Here is a 16190-nt window from a genome sequence, read left to right on the forward strand (position 1 = left end):
CTGTCACTCTTTTGATGGTGTCTGCAGTAGGAGAGAGTGAGCTTAGGATATAATCCTTTGGAGCAGGCCCTCGCAGGTAGTAGCTGTGGATCTCAGTGCCATGTATCCTCTGTTCCATGCACAGGTGTAAATCTCCTGGTGGGCACAGAAAACGGCCTGATGCTATTGGATCGAAGTGGACAAGGGAAGGTCTACAACCTGATCAACAGACGGCGATTTCAACAGATGGACGTACTAGAGGGCCTTAATGTCCTCGTGACGATATCAGGTACAGTAGCTGCTCTCAGCAGTTCATTAACCTTTTCGTTCCTATTTCCCAAGGAAGTCCCACGCAGAAAAAATCCAGGAAGGAGTGCAATTATGGCCTGACACAGTGACAAGCTCTACTTTTGGATCTGAGTGTACGTACAGGCCTCCACTTATGTGTCCTGCTGTGCTCAGGGTACCCCAGGCATGGTGAGGGCCAGGGGCTTGTCTCTCCTTGAGGATCAGTGTCTAGAGCTCCCAGCTCACACCTGTGAGTGCTTTCTGGCAGGAGAGTAAAACCGATGATGTCAGACCTCACAGGAGAGTGCCCAGCTGCCCTCCCTCTGGTCCCCAAAAATGCAGGTGGAGGAGCTGGGGCAGAGCATTCTCCTGCTGATGCCTTCCTGGAAACTCTCACAGAGGACAGCGAGAGAACTGCTCATTAGGAAAATTGCTTCATATCCTACTTTACTTTCATGTTGTTCAATAATTTTCCCTTGGTTTGCAGTCTGTTAAACTATAAATTACTATTTCCTTAGTTCAGGTAGATCTCTTCAGAAAATGCTGCTTTGTGATTTGCTTTGTTCTGCTACTCCACTATGTTTTTGAGAATACAGCTGTCAAGGTGTTTTTAGTACAGCTGGAAGATCAACAGGAGGTAGAGCTCCTCAGGAAATATTGGCCTCTGAGGCAGTAATGAGAAATGGCTGAGTGGGACTGTGGAAATACGGGGATTAGCCAACAAGTTTCTTGGTTTATAATTTCAATCTACTCCCAAAGACCTTGGTGGAAGCTATTTTGTATCCTCGTAACAGGGCTTTGCAGCAGGGAGGTTTCTAGCCAAGTTATAGCCGCTAGAGGGGACAGAGACTTGCAGAAATATGACACTGCTTCAGTGCTGTAGCCTAGCACAGAGCTTATCAGTGAATAGCAGCGCGGATCACAAACAGAGGAGCTTATGTGCTAAATTAAAATCATGCTTTGGGATGTGCCTAGGAGAGGTTGTGGATAGCATATGTTAGAAACTGTGTAAGTGTGGGAACCGTAAATGAGAATGTTAGTGTGAAAATACCGCTCAGAGCTATAACACAGTAAGTGTGGATGAACCGTTCCCAAAATTTCTGTCACCAAAAGTGAGAGCCTTTCTTGCCTGAGCCAAAGGCACATTTTGCTTTGCTAGGTCTCTAAAGTATTGCTGTGATAGCTAGGAGAGTTAATCAGAATTTCCTGATTAGGATTTTTTCATCAGAGAATGATCATTTATAAAATCCAAGAAACTTTTCAGCTATGTACTTGTGTCTGTAAAACTCTCTGGGGACATGCCTTAGTTTCGGGGTGGAATTGCTGGTGTGTGAAGTAGAAGAGAGAAAAAGAAACCAGATGTCAGGTACCTCAGTGGCTGGATAACTTGCTAACATGTAAGAGAGCTGGGTTCATGTCCCTGCTTTGCCTGCTTCTCTCTCTATGCAGATTTGTTTACACAAGATGGAACACTTCCAACCTGTGAGTAAGTGAGAGAGTCTGTCTCTTAGAGCATCCACCTGCAGTGTGGGAGGCTGATGTCTAGTCTCTGCTTTGCATTAGACATATACAGGTATCAGGGTTTTTTACAAGAAAAAAACCTAAAGACCATCATATTATTATTTTCAACGTCACTGCAAAAAAACCTTGCTTTTGTCTAATGGTAAGTGAAAATAGGCACTGAAATCTCAAGACTTTCCATGAAGGAGCCTTCTGCTCACCCACAGTGGCTGTGTCACAGGGAGAGCTGGAGCCCAGGACTGTGCTTGCATGGTTGCAGCTGTGTGTTTTCTCTTCATTGCTTCTTGTTAGCTCTTATTGGGAAGTCTCCTTTCCCAACAGGAAAGAAGAACAAGCTGCGAGTGTACTATCTCTCCTGGTTAAGAAACAGGATTTTGCACAATGACCCTGAAGTAGAGAAGAAGCAGGGCTGGATTACGGTTGGAGACTTGGAGGGCTGCATCCACTACAAAGTTGGTGAGTGGYTGTGGACTGCTGTGCTGGGGTGGCTGCTCTGGGAATGAGCCTGGAGGCTGTGCTGCTTTTTTCATTGTCTGCTGTGGGTGGAAGCAAGCTTAATCTGAAGGAAGAATTTCTGAAGAAAATATCTATGTTAAAATAGCTCGTTGTTAAAAATCTTTCAATTTATCTAATGACTCATTTACTGCATTAACTACAGGCAAAAGATACTTGATGTCTTTTGGCGTTTTTAACCTATAATCCAATCTGATCAAAAAGGAAAATAAGAATTTCTCCATATTTGTAGGCAATTTGTTCTGTGAAAGCACTATTGCACAGATGGTATTTTGAACATAGATAGAGAGACTGGACAAGAAGTACGTGTAGACCACAGCTATGAATAAACTTGATATTCATCTATAGGTGCACACCTTATCAGATGGCAACCAACAGAGAGATAGCCTTAGAAGCTCTTCCTGGAGATGAATTGTTCAGTCTTGTTTGAATGAAAGTGGATGTTTTAAAAATCAGTTTTATTTTGATTTTAGTGAAATATGAAAGAATCAAGTTCTTGGTGATTGCCTTAAAGAATGCTGTAGAGATATATGCTTGGGCTCCTAAACCATATCACAAGTTTATGGCATTTAAGGTATGTTTATCTTATTACCAAAATACACTCTGTAATTGTAAATACATGGGATTTCTTTAGTGTGCAGAGTAGAAGAGTATCTTGTGTGTGCAGCAGTGCTCTCTGGGACCCCTAGCAAGCCATGGCAGCGAGCTGGGGGCAGCCTCTCGTGGGGCACTGAAGAGGAGAGCCAACTGCGTTGCCCGACAGACTCTATGTTTGTTGCCAGGGGCTTTCAGACCTTAAGGGTGCAAACAAAACTACTCTGCAAAAACATAAGAGTCATTGCACTTCCTCTGGCAGGAAAGTACTCCAAAATCCTTGCCTGAAGAAATGCTGATACATGCTGCATATGRCTAACAATTAAGTGTTGATAATAGCTTATGCTGTGAGGCTTTGGGAAGTTTGCAGAAAGCTGACCAAAAGTCCATGAATAAAAAGGTGGGGGGGGGGTGGAGAAAGTGTTTGGGTTTTTTACCTCTTAACTATTTTTTAATGCATAGTTTGAAAAGGATCTGGCATTATTTTCCATTTTTATTTTGCAAGGCCTCTCATCTTCTGCAATGTGGGTGCATTTTCAGAATAGAAAGTCCAAGAGAATTACGTATTCTTTCTCTGTTTTTTCTCCCTTTTGTCTCCCTCAACTTCCTTCAGAGAGACCTTTCTCCTGTATAACCTGCCAAAGAGTATTTTGTACTTAGTACTTTAAAGCACTTTCCATCTTAAGTTCCGTGTGGAGGCAAGTCACAAGGGGCAGTGTCTTCTAGAGACTTTCATGCTGAGTAATCTTATTTTGCATCCTTGCAGCATAAATGGGTTTATTCAGTATTAGGTCACATTTGCTTTCCCTGAACAAAGGCCACAATAAATGGGCTCAGTGACATGAAGAACTCAGCAGCGTTAAAGAAGGATAGGATTGCGCCTCCGCACCCTGTGGGCAGATAGCAAGGATGCTGCTTAGTGCTCCTGGTGCTGCTTTTCCAGCCTGTGGGCTGAGCATCCTTTCCGCGTGCTCCAGGCAGAGATCTCTGGGGACAATAGCAAGTACCATTCACTGATTTCCACTGACAAGATTTAGCATGGTCCCTGTGGAGAAAGCAAATAGCCTGTTTCTTCTCTCAGTGATGTTTCACACCCCTGTTGAGAAACTAAGTTACAGAGAGAGGTAATCTATCCCAGACCTTACTGTGCCGGAGACCTGGTCCCTAGCCTGCATTCACCAATTTGGCTGGAACAGGAAAAAGCAGCTTTTTGCTCATCTAGCTTATGTCAGCTGCCTCAGCTGGAGCAGTGATCCCTGCAAGAGGGGAGATGGGTGCTCACTGCATTTTGCAGACTTTGCTCTCATCACCCCGAGGCAGAGGGGCTCCCTATGTGCCTCCTGAATGATAGAGTCGTGTAAAATTGAGCTCTCTGTCACCCCCCTCTAGAGACCGAATCTTMGGGCTGGCCTCAGGTTTTTGGGGGAGAAGAGCTGTGTTTGGCAAGGGTGAGTGCTTTGCAGCAGACTTGGGGATTTTTTGTGCTGCCTCTTTGTGGTATCCTACCCACAGAGGTCTGATTTTCAAGCTTTCATTACAGCTGCTGGAGACGTATTTTACAGGGACTGCTGGCCCTTTATGGCAAGTGCAACATTTATGTAYCCTGTCAGAAGCCAGGCTGTCACTTCTGCAGGCAGGGAGGAAGATGCATCCATGCCCAGTAGCTTCTCTTAAGATATATTGCTATAAAAAAGCTATAGCAGCAAATCTGCTTAGATGGTTGGAGTGACTGAGTAATACCCTCCGAGGCATCTGACACAGGAACAGAAAGATCGGAATATAAATAACTTATTTAACAGGAAACATCCAGACAAATATGATTTCAAAACTGTCAGACTGCTTCTATGGGAATTTGTTTGTTTTCCATGGAACTCACTGAAGGGATTATAAAAGTCTTTTGCAGATCTCCAGCACAAACCATTGCTTGTGGATCTCACTGTAGAAGAGGGTCAGAGACTCAAGGTTATCTTTGGATCACACACTGGTTTCCATGTGATTGATGTAGATTCTGGGAACTCTTATGATATCTATATACCATCTCACGTGAGTACATGGAGGAGTGCTGCTGCATGAGTAACACAGGTCACCAGCAAGGTTTGGAGGGGCTTTCGCTGTGTCAGAAAAGGTGACATCTTGCCATGGCTATGACATGCTCCAGTGCTGTCCTAATTGATAATTGATTAAAGAGGACTTGGAGGTATCACATACTTAATATTCATTATTTACACAGGCTATTTCTGTCCCAGTGCCCAAGCAGTCAGGTTAAAGGTTGACCAGGTCTCATGGAAGGGAGATTCTGTCCATACACTGCTTGGAACAGCAGTGGGGCTCTTTGTAAGGCAAGATTCCATGAAACCAGGTTCTTGCTTTTTGGGCAGAGTAGATCCACRAAGCACTAACTGCCCAGTGTGCTCTCCCTTGTGTGGCACAGCAGATATGCAAGTGAGAGTTGCAGGATTAGGGTAGCCCAAATCTCAGTAAGCCTGCTGCTCAGAATTCTGAAATCTCACTGCCGAGTGGGACTCACCAGAGGACCTTTCTCAGGTCCATAGGCTATCAGAGTGCTACAAAAGATAGTGTAGATAAGGATTTTCCTGTGTGCTCATTCATGCTCTGTCCATGCTGTTGGATCAAGCAGTGTGAAAAACTAGCCTGCAAGAATTGTATTTTTAATCAAATCCAGGAATTGCTGAATGTGGTCTGAGCAACAGAGCATCCTCTATGAGAGGTGGCAAGGAAGCTAGGGCAGTTTGGACTGGTTGTGTCGTCTTAGCTTTGGAAAGTCAGACATGGGTGAAAGTTACTGTAACTACTCTTGGAGCTAACAACTGATTGCTTAGGAAAATGGAAATATTTCCTCACTAGAGCTGCATGTAAAATTTTGTTTTTGTTTCCCTTAATTTGAATAGAAGATGGATTCATCAATCAGTAGCAGCTGGTTTGGGTTACTGCCAAACGTCCACCATCATTTTGGGGGGGCGTATATGTTGTGCTCTCTTCATAATTGCTGAACCTGCTTATCCTTGACGTATATGACAGCTTTGATGGTAGGGTAAACATGACAGTTTATTCTCCTTCAAGCTTATCTCTTAAAGTCAATGCTGTTTATTGAATGGCATGAGGGTTTTGTTCCTGATTTGGTTTGGGGTTTTGTTTTCCTAAGGCTCTGCTCCCTTTCCCCTACCCTTTCCTCCATTCAGTGTAATTCTGACTTTTAGGATTTATTTTGACTGCAGATTCAGGGCAATATTACTCCTCACGCCATTGTCATCCTGCCTAAAACAGACGGGATGGAGATGCTTGTGTGCTATGAGGATGAAGGTGTATATGTGAACACCTATGGACGGATAACTAAAGATGTGGTGCTCCAGTGGGGAGAAATGCCTACTTCTGTGGGTAGGTTAACCCTTCCTCTTCGCCTTTATAAAATACAGTTGACAAATAAAGATAAGGAGTCAAGGATGAGATGAGTCATTTGGGCTCTTGTTGATCAAGGTAAACCTCTCACAGCCAGGTAGTAGATGTAATTGCAAAATGTCTACAGTTTGGTCCTGCACGGGACCAAAGTGACTTCAAGATTTTAGATCTGGTTTATTTGAAGTATAAACTGTTGCAATGGTGAGATCCTGTGCTGAGTGGAAAAGGTACTGGGTGTGGAGCTGGGAGAACCTGGGTTGCTCTTCTAGCTTTCTGTTGCTCAGCTCCATGACCTCTGCAGGCAGTTCACCAACCTGCTCAGTGACCCAGCTTCTCATCTACAGAAAGAGGAAGAATTGACACTTCTTCTGTTTAAAGTACTTAGCAACCTCTGGATGAAAAGTGCTATATAAAGGCAATTGTTGATGAGGGCCTGTGTCTGACTTCCTGTGCCTGTGGCAATCAGAGCTCTGTGGTTCATCTAAATAGGCTTTGAATAACAAGTGATGACAGTTTTTCTGCCCATTGTATAATATTTAGCTCAACACATATTGTAACACCTACCAAACACTTCCTTTTGACAGCCTACATTCATTCCAATCAAATAATGGGCTGGGGAGAGAAAGCTATTGAAATCCGGTCAGTGGAGACGGGACATTTGGATGGAGTATTTATGCACAAGCGAGCTCAAAGGTTAAAGTTTCTATGTGAAAGAAATGATAAGGTAAGTCCATGTCAAAGCTTGTATCTATACTTTAAGATACTATCAGCTACTTTTTGACTTTAAGTCTAGTTTATCTTGAGGTTAATAAGTAATTAATTTGAAGGTCCACTTTAAAAATAGTACCCATAAATCCACTCCAATTCATTCTCTTCAGTAGATGCAAATCTCTGCCTGTGGAGAGAAGATCTGCAAGATCTCTCCAACTGCAGCCTGAGATCTCATTGACTTGACTTGAATTTCTCTCCACTGTTGTGCCTAAACATTAAGTTTAGGGAATGAGGGAAGGAGAAGYTGCACGAGGAAGAGGAATATTTTCATGGAAGACATGGTTGAATGTTGAACTGTAAATCTAGTTTCTGTCCTTGTCTCTGATGTTGAGTTCTTTGATTTTGAGCAGTTTTTCATAAGTTTATACCATTTGAGAAGGTTTGTCTTAGAGCCCTGCCTCTCATTCACAGAGTTGTGGAGCACTTGACAGCTGTTCTTAGGACAGGGAGTTACATTTTGAATGCAAGAACCTGCAGAATGGAGACAACAGTATTTGCTCATCTCAGAACATTTAACAAAGATAAACTGGGGCTATGCAGTAGGGAATTCTTTCATAATGATTACGATCATGGAATACGTGAGGAAGCTAATTGTTCTGTTGTCAGAGCAGCGTTTAATAACATGCAATAAATAAATAATTTTATTGGATAGCTACTCATTAAATGAGCTTTGGCCTAGCATTGCACAGAGTTAGTCTAGAGTTCTGAAGAAAAATTATATCTTAAGCATACAGTTAAATATATCATAAGGAAGCTACCCAAGAAGCTGAATTTAAATTGCCCAAATAACCCTGGTTTGTTTGTTTGTTTTTCCCCTAACTTTTGAGTACCTGACTCTGCAGGTTTTATACAGTTCTTTAAAATGATTTTTTTTCTGTTTTGTTCTCATTGATTTTTTTATTTTTTTAAGCAAACTGAAAAACATGCTTCATCTTGCTATATTCTTGCTGTATCTTGCTATCTTGCTATAACACCAGAACCAACTGCTCACTGGTAGATTTGAAATGCTAAACACAGATGTTTCTCTTTCTGAAGGAATGATTAGCAGTAAAGGATGTATGAGGACTGAATAATTTTTATTTTAAAAAGACAGAGACTTCAGATATTTTAGCTGCTGAAGCTRAAGATGCATCCCCTTAAGAATTCGCAAATTATGACTTACTTATTTTTAAAGCCTTCTATTGTGGTCAAATGTTGGTGGATCTTCAAAGCATCAAAAGGCCTATCCTTCATAGAAAGGCCTGATACGTTTCTGTTCTTTTAACAGATTGAAAGAAAGTAGTTTTCCCTAACTTAGTTTTCAAAACCAGGTAAAATGCTGTGACTGACTTTGGCAAAGGAAAATATTTTCAGCTGAGGCAGATAACTACAACGCAAGGTATTGACCCAAATGGTTAATGTTTAGCAAAGGTACAAACCACTAAAACCAAGATCTTATTAATATTGCACAATAAATGATGCCATAGCGATAAATTATATGTGGTAAACTTGGTATTTTTAAGGTATTCCAAACCTTGCTGGAACCTCGATATTGATAGCAAGACAGAGATGACTCAGGGCTTTATTGCCACGTCTATTGCTAAGCGGTTTTGATGCGATCTGAGTTTTTGATTTGGCCGCGATGCTGCCGGCTGCTTCGGCGCTGACCTCCCACTGTGCTTTCCTTCCCCCAAACAGGTGTTTTTTGCGTCAGTGAGATCCGGAGGAAGCAGCCAAGTGTTTTTCATGACGCTCAACAGAAACTCCATGATGAACTGGTAACAGGAGAGCACGGGACGCTTACTGTCATGGCATTATTTCTAATTTAAAGGACATTGAACACGTGGACTGAGGCCGCCGCCGCGGCAGATGCAGGAGGACCCTGCGCTGCCGCCCCGTCCCGCGCCACCGCCGCCGCCCCGGGCAGAGGGGCCCGCGGGAGCACGGCCCTGGCCAGCGTCCGCGCTCGGGCCTCGGGAGACCGGCCTCCCCGGGGCTCCTGATTAAGCTGTGTTATAGTGGGTTATTAATTTTTCTTTCCTTTTTTCTTTCTTTTTTCTTTTTTCTTTTTTAATTTTACTTTTTTCTTTGTCCCCTGCTTTGTAAGAACGGGGAAAGAAACCGTGTCAAAGAGTCTGTTTTTAATTCTGTCTGCCTGCTAGCATCAAATATTATAGTATGTTGTAAAGTTACCAATTAAATCTGGTGAGAGACAGCACAATAAATGTACCTTTTATCTTTGTGATGAAGGCCATAACCGTATTTAGCTGGGTAATTTTAGAAATCTTTTGCCTTCACCAACATTTGGATGTTGCTCTTGGCAGCAACAGCCGGACGGATTTTTAAAGGAGAGAGAAATAACAGGTGGGCTCTTTTTTTTCCCCTCTTCTGGGAAATGGATTTTAAATGGCTAAACTACTAGCCTTAGACTAATAAAAGTCAGCTACCGTTCTTGTCAGTCTGTCAATCCATATTTCTATATGGATCCTCACGTGAGGGCGAGTCGCGGCGGTGCCGGCGGGCGAGGGGCCGGGGGCARGGGGACGCCATGGCCTCGCCGCCGTCGTGCTGCGCCGCAGCCGCCACCATCGCRCGCCGCGTTGGGGCCCCGCGCCGGCACCCGGCCCACACGGCGCGGGAAGGCGCCTCGCCGGATCGGGCTTGTAAAGAGCTTAAAAAATATATATATTACATGGTTTCTTCGGCCAAGGGTCTCGATCGGTACTCGTTTCCTGCCCCCCCCCACCCCACCCCACCTCCGCGAATTTCCCAACATACGGTGAGAAACGACATCTGTGCCGAAATGTGTGTGTATTTAGTTCAGGTTGAATTGTGTCCTTATAAACTCTGCTCAGTTGGTTTAAACCTTCAGCGCGTATCTGGGATTTTTCTTTTCTCAGTAGCTACAAGCATGGCTGCCTGTGGTATTAGGGTGTCGCATAACGAGATCTGTGTTGCTGGTTTTTAACCTACCTCGTTTTGTTTGTTTGTTTGTTTGTTTTGTTTGGCTGTTTATCACAGCGCTGTTACCTCCAGCGACATATAGAGAGCTTAACTGGCAATCTCGGTGTACTCAGCAACGATGGCTTTATTAAAAAATAATTTTAAAAAATCAACAGCAGTTGGTCAAACTTGAATCTTTTGTGATCCGCAAGAAAACTGGCTGCTCAGTCGCCAGGCTGGCGCCGCGGTATCAGGCCCTCCTGCCCCGGGGGCTGGCGCCACCCGCCCTGGCCGCCATCTTCTCCCCCCGCTACCGCCTGGCCGCCATCTTCTCCACCAGCCACCATCTCCCGCCCCTGCCAGCMCTTCATGAGGCCACAAAATGGCGTTGCACCGGCGGCGCCAGGGTCTCCCTCGCAGGATTGCCACCAGCTCTTTATATTCTCACTGCGGTTACCTTAAACCGGAGCTTGTTACTGAGTTCATGTTGCAAACTGGTAACTCTTCTCTCCTTTTCTTTCCCCCTGAAGTGACGAGTTCAGAATACACAGCTTTAAATGATCTTTTTTTTTTATTGTGGGGTTTTGGGGTACAGTTATGGAATAAAAGGGAATCATTGTGTTTAAACATAAGGTAGTATGTGAATGTATTTTTTAAAAACCATGGAGTTGTTTGAAGCAAAGTCATAAGAAACCAGTATTAATGCGGTCTTGTTTACAGCGTATGTACATGAACATAACATAGATCAAACGCATTTCTGGTGCCAACTACAATAAAACACAAAACTTCAACATGAAGCCATGCCTTCTCTATATTTGTGCTGACCCTTCCTGGGACGTTAACCGCCAGCTCCTCCATCTTCCCCCTGAGCCCGCAGGCTCCTCCAAAACCCTCAGCCAGCGGCAGCTTCCACCCTTTGGCAAGATGCGAACACTGCTGTAAAGACACACATTTCCCTACAAATGTGTCTGCCTTTGATTTGCTTATCTTTCGTTGTAAAAAAAAGCCCATCTGGTCCTTGGCCGATTGATGCTCTCGGAAATGACTTAATTGTAGTGTTTAAAGAAATAAAAGCTGTGGCTCCTTTCAAAACCCTGTTTCTGGGAGCTTTTACCTAAGAAAGAAAACTTACTATGTGCTGAGCTGAGCAGTGCTTTTGGAGGAATAAAAGAAATCACATCTGTGCATGCAGGAGAAATTGGAGCCAGTAGCAGATTCAGTTATGTACAGAGCTCCTGCGCAACACAGCACAACCCGAAGGCAAGAGCTGCGCCCTGCGCGGTGAATTAACGAAAACCTACACGAGCGGCAGCGAAGCGGCGAGTTTCCTGCCGTTAAACTCGGCGGCCACCGCGGCGAAGCCCTCACCGACCGGCTGGGAGCAGGTAAGGGCCGCGGCGAGCAGCGCCTCGCGGCACATGCCTCCTGCCCGGCATCGCCTCCGTGTCCAGCGCAGGCGTCCCCCGCCTCTGCCGCCAAGGAGAAAGTCGAGATCTCCGCAGGGATTTATTCAGAAATAAACTTGGGAGRCTCCGTAAATTGGGATGCGTGTTGCCAGTGCCGTGGAACGGCRGCCCCGCGCTGGCCGTGTCCGGGTAATGTCTGGAAACGCGTGCTGTCTCCGCAAGCCTCTGCTGTGCACCTGTCGGAGGGGGTGCTTTTATCTGGAAGGCTACAACCTTGCGGTCCTCCACGTTCTTCTTTTCATTTTCTTTCTTGTTTTGCTCTGTTTTTTACATCAAAGCTGCCTCTAAACAGCGCAGGCGTGGTAAATAGGGTGTGTAAATTACTCCCGCCACAGAGAAAGCTTCGCTGTCCGTGTCATATCTTTAAATTACTTTTATTGATGTGAAAATKTGTTCAGTTGTTCAAAAGCAAAGTCTGACCATAAACTTTAACCCATTGCTTAGCACTGTACAATGCTGATTATATTTAGCAATATACTACCTGGCAATACAGCATAACACAAGTGTTGTTTGCAAATGATGTAAATAATGCTCATCAGGAAACATAAGTACTAAGAGATTCATGGACACAAGGTAACATCACGCAGATTAAGGGGTTGGATGATGATATTTGGGATTCCTATCATTTAAATATTTTGAGCACTCAGGTAATTACAACGTAAGAAAACAGTTTCGRTTTACCCTGGGCTAACCACGACACTAAACCGAGCAATGGGAAACTGAGGCCGTTATCTCTGCCTTTCACCCAAGCAGCACGTGTCCTGGCGTTAATGGAGTGCRTCTCTGCACTTCCCCTCCGCATGCGTGAGCATGCTTACCGTCATTTATTAAATGAGATGATTTTAGCACTTACAACTGGCTGTGCTGCACCTGTGGTTTGCATAAAGCACCTGTGGTGTGTGCCTAGGTCTGCTTCAGCATGCTGCTTTGCAACGTGTTCGTGCAGATCAGAGATCTGGCATGTTGTGCACAGCAATGCAAACTCTGCTTTTCAAAAAGATAGGGCAGAACATGTGTTCCTCCTGTTCACAGACATAGGTGCTAGTGGCTCCTCTGAGTGCAGCTCAGTCCACTGGTCAGCCTAAAGAGCAGCTGAACAGAGTAGATAGCAACATGGTGCAAGTAAGCAAGAATTAAATCCTGCCTGCRTTACATCTCAGACAGATGACAGCATGTCATTGACTCCAGAGCTTCCACACTTTAAATGTTCCCCTGAAAAACTGCGAGAACWTATCTCTCAGAGCTACTCCATTTTCATGGAAAGACCCCCTCCCCCCTTGCAGACAAGGGACAATCTCCAGCTGCACAAAGCAGAAGGCTTTCAAAACCTGCAGACATGCATTTTTTTATTATTATTATGAGGCCTCCTGGAATTTGGTATGATATTTTTTTCTAGTATTACTAGCAACTGGGTAAAATGCTGAGTATCTACAACTGGAATCAGCTTARTTATGGTTTGTGTGGCTACTGGATCTGCAAAGAGGAGGCATCTTTCTGCTGATGCTTGAGGTGGGGCTTGGGCTGCTGTAAGCATGATACTGAACAGTCACATGAAGTTGCATCAGTTATGCATGCTCTTGTCACCCTTTTAGACACATTCAAAGACCATTTGACAACATACTGGAAAAAGCATAAGAGCCCTAGGAAAGCTGGCAAAGATATGTCCTAGAAATAAGCACCGCAGAGCTGGCCCTGCAGTGAAGATGCTCTTGGCCCCAGGTTCAGCCTCCACCTTCCCTTTTGCCTCTGTGATGTGTGTGGCCTTGGTCAAATCACTTAACTGCTGCATGCTTTGGCTCATTGTAAAATGGGGGTAATAGTGCTCCTGAGTTGCACTATGTTGTGTTGATAAATGCGCTGTAAAGGCTATGGCACAGCAACAGGCCATTAAAAGTACAAGAGATTAAACTAGCTAATCATTTATACTGGTGGAGTTTAGCATGCTGTTGTAGCATGTAGGAGTCTGCATTGTGCTGTTCTTTGATTTTCCAAGCTARCAGCCAACAGGTGGTACTCTGATATATCCTCCATGAGGTGTTTCCAGTGGGAAACAGATTTATAAAACAGTCTTTGCAATCCAGTGGGTCAAGCTTTGAGCTGATCTCTGCTAAGCAGCAGAAAGAGACACAGTGCCTAATTCAACCCCCTCTGTTCAGAAAAGAACACAGGCACGACTCCATTAGCATTACTGAGAGTTAAATATGTGCTTAAAAATACTGCATCACAGCTTTGTGGAGGCAAGGCTTTAGACAAGTGTATTATATAGCAGGAGGCCTGTTGTAGCTGTGTTCCCAGTGCAAGCTGGGGACTTGCCCGGAGATGGTTAAGAAATGCTTTTCCTTCCATAAACTTTCTGCTCCAGGTACCCATCTACGCCACATCTGGAAAGTAAGCTTTCCAAGCAGGAGCTGAAGCAAAAGCAGATGGAGCTGCCACAGGAGGTGACAGCTAGCAATGCAATGGGCCTTCACATTMAAGCTGGGTGGATGGAAGCGTTTCCATCGTAAAGGAGGCTGATGCCAGGATCCCGCTCTCCACTGTGGGTCTCCACCCTGGGGGCCACGTGAATGCTCTGAGTTTCTAGCAGAACAGCCAGTGAGCTTTCCCCGCTCTGGCAGAGGACTGCACACTTTGGCCAAGGAGGCTGAACAAGGAAGGAAGGGAAGCACCCTAAACCTGGCTCATAACACCTAGCACAGGAGGACCAGTAGGAGGGCCTGGGGAAGGGGAGGCAAGGTCCCGGCCCTGGAGGCCAGCACAGCCACACAGCACAGAGTCCAGAAACCATGGGGTTTACGCTGGCAATGGGTCAGAGCTGCGGCGAGACCAGATTTTAGTGTCTGGGTCCTGGCYGCCATGTGAGGCTAGCGTCTGCAATGCAGGACAAATTTTTTGCCCCCTGACATGTGYGCACATGATGCCCAGGGGCTCTGGCTTGCACCAGTGCGAGCAGCATGCAGCCAAGCCAGCGAGGGCAACCAGCAGCCGCTGCTGAGCGGGAAGGGCTGGAGCCTGTCCGGACGGAGGAGCTGAAGGGGCAGCTGTCAGAATTTCTCTTTTATAGATGCACACAGTGGTCTTCTTGATGGAGGGGAAAAAAATACATTTAGGGCAGGCTAAAAGTAATGGAAGTGACACTCCACTCTATCTCCAGTCTCTAGACAGCCTTTCTCCAGCAGCGTAAGGCACATCCTGCTGGGAGTCCTGCTGCTTTCCTTTATCTCAGACCCCTTGGGAGCTGCAGACTGTATCTGACAACCTGGAAAGAGTTAGGGGAAAAACAGGTTATATTACCCTCGCCTGGAATGTGGGAGAAGGATTCAGTCCTCACCTGGAATTTCACAGCGTTCAAGGTTTCAGTCTGGGATATTGGTTTAGGTCCCTCATTCGTCTTCCAAGCCAAACCTGAGGAGTCAGTTAATCCCTCATCCTGCCAGCCCACCTGTATGGAGGTATTTTGGTGTCTAACTGCAATGCAAAGAGAAGGTGCTTGTAAATACCTCGGTATCCACAAACACAGAGAGCAAATGCATTCAATGGAAATGCTCAAAGATGTCAGCTGGAAGGACAAATATAAGGAAAACTTCAAAAAGCTCAGCCTCAGTGGCCCCTCACCCTCTGCCAATACAGAGGCTTTCAAGGGGAATGCAGGTGCTGTGGCTGGAATCAACTGACAGGTTAATGCAATGAAGTTTTCTCCTCAAGTTAAAGTTTTACTCTGAAGCCAGTGCAAAGATTTGTGGGTTTTCCTCTCATCTTTTTTTTCCACCTCTTACTCTTTAGAAAGTGCATGTTATGCTCATGTGAAGTCTGACTGACTGAGAGCATCATCCAATGATTAGCAATAACTCAGCTGCTGGCATGAAAACCCTGACCCGACCCCTCGGAGCTTATCATCTGGAAGGTAATGGGATTAATCAGCTTCTTGGCTGAGTCAGACTTTGATATCTCTGCTATGGATGCTGCGATCTGCCCCAGTGAGGTAGTTGCAGTCTGCTAATGATGTCAGGGATTATGAAGCCAAGACTGAGTGAGTCCAGCAAGGATGAGCTGCACAGACCAGCTCAGACCAGATTTGCACCAAGGTGCAAAGTGCATGACTACTAAGTCAAGCCAAAGGTGAACAATATTTGAGAGCATAGAGATCAGCTGGTGGTGCTGAAAATGCTAAGCATTCAAACGGGTGTAGCTCTTTAGTGCAAATGTATGTTATTGTAACATTCTGGGTARGTTTACTGCATTATGTCTCTGTATATGCACAAAGTGTTCTTCTTTAAATGCTCAGGATGCATACAAATGTGTTAGCATGTATTAGCTAAATGTATTAGCATTACATCTACTTGTTGAAGGGTTTGTGTATGTGTGTGTGTGTATGTATATATATATACAGGCAGAAACCTGTATACATTTGTATTTGTATATATTTCAGTATATGTTGTATACACACAAAAATATATTTTAARGCAGGTGCCAAGAGATATTTAAGTACAACATTCATTTCCTAACTCCTTTGCTACATATGCTGGAAGGGCTTTTCCTGCTAAAATTCAGTGACAAGGTTTGTAATTTAGCAAACAAATCCAAAATAGAAGCCAAGAAAGGTGTTGAGGAACATCTTCTAGAAATAGCTGTTAACACATTCTTCAGTCCCTGGCATGCAATATAGCAGTGGTTCTCCGTATTGCAGACTGTTTGATTGAGGGACAGCCAAAAAGCAGC

At 44.7% G+C, this 16190-nt stretch overlaps 1 protein-coding gene across 1 annotated transcript in view; it reads left to right on the plus strand.

The window, feature by feature from the left end:
* TNIK (TRAF2 and NCK interacting kinase) overlaps positions 1-11097 on the plus strand; it is a 170997-nt gene extending 159900 nt beyond the window's left edge. The window contains exons 26-32 of the mRNA XM_085322308.1: positions 125-268; positions 2110-2244; positions 2775-2875; positions 4789-4938; positions 6132-6291; positions 6897-7036; positions 8761-11097. Coding sequence (XP_085178434.1) covers positions 125-268; positions 2110-2244; positions 2775-2875; positions 4789-4938; positions 6132-6291; positions 6897-7036; positions 8761-8844 — 914 coding nt within the window. The 3' untranslated portion in view covers positions 8845-11097. The remainder of the gene's footprint in view (positions 1-124; positions 269-2109; positions 2245-2774; positions 2876-4788; positions 4939-6131; positions 6292-6896; positions 7037-8760) is intronic.
* The last annotated feature ends 5093 nt before the right edge of the window (positions 11098-16190 follow it).

This window comes from Rhea americana, unplaced genomic scaffold, assembly GCF_003343005.1.
Source record: "Rhea americana isolate MKP2758 unplaced genomic scaffold, rheAme1 scaffold_76, whole genome shotgun sequence".
Taxonomy (NCBI): domain Eukaryota; kingdom Metazoa; phylum Chordata; class Aves; order Rheiformes; family Rheidae; genus Rhea; species Rhea americana.